We start from the raw sequence: 6,149 nt of genomic DNA on the forward strand, positions 1-6,149 counted from the left end.
AATCCCTCAAAATCTCACCTGAAATTCACACGCACTGACGTTACTACATAAATCCTCGAGAGCAGCAGTGAGTAGAAGTTTCTTGGTGCGGGAAAGAGATGGCCAATGGCAGAGTAGATCTGGATGGTAACCCGATAAAGCCAATTACGATATGCATGATCGGCGCCGGAGGTTTCATCGGCTCGCATCTTTGCGAGAAGCTCATGTCCGAGACGCCGCATAAGGTGCTGGCTGTGGATGTGTATGATGACAAGATCAAACACTTGCTTGAGCCTTCCTCCCTCCCATGGGCCGACCGCATCCAGTTCCACCGAATTAATATCAAGAATGACTCTCGCCTCGAAGGCCTTATTCGCATGGCGGATCTTGTAATTTTCCGGACGCTTCTTGCCCTTAATTTCCGCATTTCTGTGAATGAGTTTGGTTTTAGGCTGTGCCTAAATTCGGATCTGGATTTGTGATTATTTGAGTTTTTTTGTTTCCATTTGATCTTTTCATTTCTGCTCGTTGTCGTTGCTTTGAATTCCCTGCTTTGGTTTTAATGGTGCGAGGTTTTTGGTAAGCTATAATGGAACTGAATTTTGGCATGTTTCACTATTACTGGGTTTGTTTCTGAGTTTGGAGTTTATTTAGATCTTGGTAGGAACTTCTGGATCTCTGCGGATCTGAATTTAGTTTTTCTATGTAAGACTAGTCTAGTTTAATCAATCTGTTCTTTCTTCCACCATGGTTGTTTCATTCTTGCTTTGTAGTATACCAGCTTCATTGTCAGTAATTCTATACTATTGGTCTTACGAAGTCTTGCTCAGTGGTTTTTCCTACTTATTTCTAGCTGGACCACTAATGTGATTGTTTTAATAGTTTGTATAAGTTGCAAACTTTGACCTGGACTAAATCTAGATGTTTTCTTGTGGCGTAGACCATAAACCTCGCTGCTATCTGCACTCCAGCAGATTACAATACTCGTCCTCTCGACACAATTTACAGCAATTTCATTGATGCCCTCCCTGTGGTAAGTTGTTTCGTATCAGTACAGCTTTGCTTTTTAATTATTCTGGTCATAAGATTTAACTAAATATATCTTGATTTTTGAAGTTGATTGATTTTTGTGGGTTTAGGTTAAATACTGTTCCGAAAATGGCAAGCGTCTCATACATTTCTCCACTTGTGAAGTTTACGGGAAAACAATTGGTTGCTTTTTACCCAAAGATAGCCCATTACGGCAGGTGAGCCTTTGCTTTTATTTCCTCCAACTTGCATTAGATTTCTAGAGTGGAGGATCAGGGGTTTGATTTACCCACCCTGAGTTGTTAATTAGAAGTATTTTTCACATTTCAATTTGAGTATTTTGTCATACTGATAACACTGATAGATAGATATAGGTCGGCTGCACTAGTTTTTATGTCATTCCTCCCATTTTTTCTTTACGGATTCTGAAACTGTTGTTTTCTCTTGGTGATAATCCTTTTAATATGCTCACCGATAATCATCTTTGAGAGGTAAGAGAAAATCTGCTTGATGTGAAGGGACCTTTTCTGAATCTTATATTGCCTTAAAAGCTTAGCATAATACATGTCTAACCTTTTCTCAAGTGTAATCTTATGGTAGTGGGAGGTCATAACAAGATGGGGCTTATCAGAAAGAAATTGTAACGTAATTATTACAGAATTTATGCCTTGTGTATCCATCATATGTTACAAAAATATGTAATCATTTGAGGAGCAAAGTTCGCTTCGGCGATAGCTTACAGTAAGCTTTTTTGTTCTCCATGAAGTTTCAGCTTACGGAATAGTATAACCAGAGGATTACATTTCTGTTTGGCTTTGGTTAGATAGGTTGTTAAAGAAAATTCTGAATCACCATTCACCTTCTTGCATCAGGACCCTGCTTACTATGTTCTTAAGGAAGATGCCTCCCCTTGCATTTTTGGGTCTGTTGAGAAGCAGAGGTGGTCGTATGCATGTGCAAAGCAGTTAATTGAGAGGTTGATCTATGGTAATGGTCTTGTATTTTTTGGTAGTTCAATGTTATAATTGACACTGCATTTTTTATGTTCTACTTATATTCCTGTTCAACAGCTGAGGGTGCTGAGAATGGCCTCGAATTTACAATTGTGAGGCCCTTCAACTGGATTGGTCCTAGGATGGATTTCATACCAGGAATTGATGGTCCGAGTGAGGGTGTTCCGAGAGTTCTGGCCTGCTTTAGCAATGTAAGATCATTTTTACTTGCTACTTAATTGCATCGTTTTAGGTATTTAAGCTATCCCATCTCCCATTTACCCTCTCTTTTTCTCAGAATCTCTTACGGCGTGAACCTCTGAAGCTTGTGGATGGTGGCCAATCACAGAGAACCTTTGTCTATATTAAGGATGCCATTGAAGCTGTTCTGTTGATGATTGTCTGTTCTATGCTTCTCTTCCTAACATTTTTTGACATAAATCTGTAGAATTGTAGTTTAATGGAGTGACATTTCTCAGGAAAACCCAGCCAGGGCAAATGGTCAGATATTTAATGTGGGCAACCCTAACAATGAAGTTACAGTCAGACAACTTGCTGAAATGATGACTGAGGTAATCCAGATCTATAGCTGTTAAGCGTTTCATGTACTATTTTTCTCTTGTCTTCCGAATGTAAAATTCTGTATTTGGTAATTAATTCTTCCAATTCCTCTTTTTATTGCATGCTTGCAGGTTTATGCAAAGGTCGCCGGAGAATCTCCACTAGACACACCTACAGTTGATGTAAGCTCGAAAGAATTCTACGGTGAAGGATACGATGATAGTGATAAGAGAATTCCGGACATGACCATAATCAATAGACAACTTGGTAAAGTGTCATTCTCTTGTAGCAAAAACAATTACTTGTTGGAACTATCCTCTTTCTGACCTTTCCCTTCTATTAAATATTTCTCAGGGTGGAATCCAAAGACTTCGCTATGGGATTTGCTCGAATCCACTCTTACTTACCAACACAGGACATACGCGGAAGCCATAAAGAAGGCTACTTCAAAAGTGGTGGCAAGTTAAGCGACCATACGGCATTCATTCGCCTTCATTCACTTCTATTTAGCGCAGCCCTTTCAATTCTTTCTCAAGGATCTCTCAGTATATCAATATACGGTTCCTATTCTTCCTCTCGGATTTCAGTAATCTACAGCTCTAGCTTAACGACCTTGTATGCCCAATCCACCAGGGAATCCGTTATATTTTGCTGAACGTGCCATTAGACTTTGGATATGAGGAAAGGCGACCAACATTTTTCGTTTAGGTGGTGGTGATAGTGTCCTATTCTTTGTTTTCGTACAAGGAGCATGTTGTATCATTGTGTTCAAACTTCCCAGTCATGATATCTTATAATTGATTGTTAATTTATATATTTTCTAAAAGAATTAAACTCTTTTACTTCTGTAGCCTGCACCATATATACTCTATGCTTTTCTGAGATGATAAGCAATCCTCCTTCCCCATAAGAAAAATAAGTTGATGATCCAGTTGGGATGATAAATTTGTGCAAGCTGGAGTTGAAAGGCTCAAATCTTGCTGTAGGAACAAATATACAACTTGTGGTAAGGATTCCTTGAAGAATACTGATATATAAAAATGGGGACAAAGCAAATTTCTGAAAAGTAGAAGTGGACTGGTGGTGAAGTGGAAACAAAACAAAGTGGGGTAGCAGCAGAATTAGACCTCTGTAAAATACTCTGCATTTGATTTGTAGCGGCCCAAACCAATTGGACCCATCAGAAAATAGAGGTAGCACAGATTTTGGTGAATAACACTGAAAAGGTCCAAAACCTAAGAAAGTAAGAAAATCACGCCTGGTGGGACTCGAACCCACAATCGTCTGATTAGAAGTCAGACGCCTTATCCATTAGGCCACAAGCGCTTCCTGGCATTTTACATCAACAAACATTCCAAGTTTTCAATTTTGTTTTGGGGTGGTTTATGGAAAAAGAGAGAGACAAACAAAGATAATAAGTTAGAGATAGTGTATATGTTTGGATTTGTTTTTGGATATAATATAAAATAAGTATGATATGTTTAATGTTGATTAATGAGAGACAAAAAGTATTATTCATTTTCAGATCATATCTCTTTTATATATATTATTATATATATGTATGAATATGTATTTAATTTATTTAGTTGTTTGTGGATTAAAATAAATTATATTTTCTAATTATATATGTACAGTTGGACTATAGATGCACAAAATCAAACAAAACACTTAAAAATAAATTTGAAAACAATAAAATAAAATGACCCAAACACACAAATTTTTTTGCCCATCTTTAAAATGAGCCAAAAATAAAAACAAACATAATAGAAGCATGTTTTGTTCCAGGCACTTTATAGCTTTCAGTTTCCTACCTTAGAAGCAAAGCAAAGTTGGATTTCTTCATGCCCAATTACAAAATCACCTCATCATCAATCACACTACTACATCAATGTATATACTTAATCAATGAGTTTTTCTTTTCCGTACAAGCGCTCGTACACACTAAAAATTTTATTACGATGCCTTCAAATTTTGTGCATGAATCGTTTGATTGTTTCGTTTAAATATATTTAATCAATAATGGTTTAGATTGGAATTTCATATTTGTCATTTTTATGTGACTTTATTTCTTATTATTCTTTTTAATTATTGATTAAAAATGAATGATTGATATATATAATTATACGCAATTATTGTTTTTTATCACAAAGAAAAAGGGAATATGCATTCAAATATTAATTTTTTTTTTTTGTCAGAGTTTATCGAATCCAACTTTTCATATGTGGATTTATGTTTATTACGTAAAATTTGATTTTAAGATAAATTATAACCACATTTTTTGAACTACAACATAATTATAAATATATCCTCATTATTTGTGAAATTATTTTTTATTGACTTTAGTATTTTTTATCCAAAATCTAACAGAATAATCATATTTGTAAAAGAAGGATTTTTGAAAGGATATAAATGTAATTTTTATTTTTTTTAAGAAAAACATAATTTCATACGTTTAGAAGAATCTAATTGTAATAAGTCCTAAAGAGTATGGATAGATTTAAAAATTGAAAAATGGGAGAAGAAGTATCTCTAAATTCTCTTCGCATGCGTGCCCAGCACAATACCCGAAGCCTCGCTCTCCTTGGATCCATGTCCTCTGGATTTTCGCCCGCACCACCCGTTCGACAAAAAGCCACACCCAAACGTTACATCATATTTTTAATCTCTCTCATGATTAGCCATGTCTTATTGTCTGGCTGTAACTCTACTCTAAGCCCATTGTTCTTTGGCCGGCTAAATTCCCTGTTACATAGCGTGTCAGCACATGGAAAAATAGGTGCAAACACGCGCAAATTTGTAGATTTTGGAGATATAGAGAAGTGGGTCAAACTCAAAATAGTTCAGATATCCAAACGGAAATGGATTTTGGGGCAAGCTCGAATCTTTATAGAAACTAGTATAAACGTTTTCATTTTTTTCACCTTCTCATATATTTTTAACTGTGTTTTTCTATATAGATGTATATATAAAGTAGAATAGAGTAAGGTACTTGCCATACTGTTGCTGTCTTTAGGAACAATGGGTTGGACTTTTCATGAGCAAGAACATGGAGAGCACAGCAGGGCTGTAAAGAGAGAGTCTTTATGACTCATCATTGCTGTTTGTTTTTGCTAATGAGTATGACCAAAAGTTGACTCGGTAAACTCTGGGCTTATCTCACTTGTTTTTTTTTTATTTATTTCTTTTTCTTTCATTGAGAACGGGGTATTTGTGGTTGAGATGGTTGGTGGGCTGCCCCATTTTGTGGGGTTTGTTTATTAGTGTATGCTTAATTAATGAAGTGCTGAGCTGTGGGAATAATAATATCAGGTTCTCTGTTGTTTGAAATGAATTGATTGAAATGAAGGGATGCTTTTATGGCTTGGGTTTGTAAGAGAGAGAGAGAGAGAGGGAATTTGAATTGAATTAGACATTTATTTGAGAGGAGGAGGACTGACACGAAGTGAGTCTTTTCTGTGAACGAAAGAAAAGAGGCTGCGTCTGAAATTTGCCTATTGATGGCTCCTGCTGGGAAAATTTCTGGATTCCACCGTGAAGGAAATGACTGGTATTCCCCCCCCCCCCCCCCCCCCTCCCTCTCCTCTTCTG

The 6,149-nt window shown here is 36.5% G+C and overlaps 2 protein-coding genes and 1 non-coding gene across 3 annotated transcripts in view; 2 read left to right on the plus strand and 1 right to left on the minus strand.

Annotated features, from left to right (window-relative positions):
• Positions 3-3,373, plus strand: LOC105170777 (UDP-D-apiose/UDP-D-xylose synthase 2). Its single transcript, XM_011091686.2, has 9 exons — positions 3-368; positions 920-1,012; positions 1,119-1,226; positions 1,881-1,995; positions 2,079-2,212; positions 2,299-2,400; positions 2,480-2,572; positions 2,693-2,828; positions 2,916-3,373. Exons 1-9 carry the CDS (start codon positions 99-101, stop codon positions 3,026-3,028), a joined length of 1,164 nt encoding a protein of 387 aa, XP_011089988.1. The 5' UTR covers positions 3-98; the 3' UTR covers positions 3,029-3,373.
• TRNAR-UCU lies at positions 3,815-3,887 on the minus strand. The gene has a single exon. It is a non-coding gene; the product is annotated as a tRNA-Arg (tRNA).
• Positions 5,064-6,149, plus strand: part of LOC105170778 (BTB/POZ domain-containing protein At3g44820) — a 5,182-nt gene continuing 4,096 nt past the window's right edge. Inside the window, exon 1 of the mRNA XM_011091687.2 lies at positions 5,064-6,108. Within this exon, the coding sequence (XP_011089989.1) occupies positions 6,059-6,108 (50 nt within the window). The 5' untranslated portion in view covers positions 5,064-6,058. The remainder of the gene's footprint in view (positions 6,109-6,149) is intronic.

This window comes from Sesamum indicum, linkage group LG9 (assembly GCF_000512975.1).
Source record: "Sesamum indicum cultivar Zhongzhi No. 13 linkage group LG9, S_indicum_v1.0, whole genome shotgun sequence".
NCBI classification, from domain to species: domain Eukaryota; kingdom Viridiplantae; phylum Streptophyta; class Magnoliopsida; order Lamiales; family Pedaliaceae; genus Sesamum; species Sesamum indicum.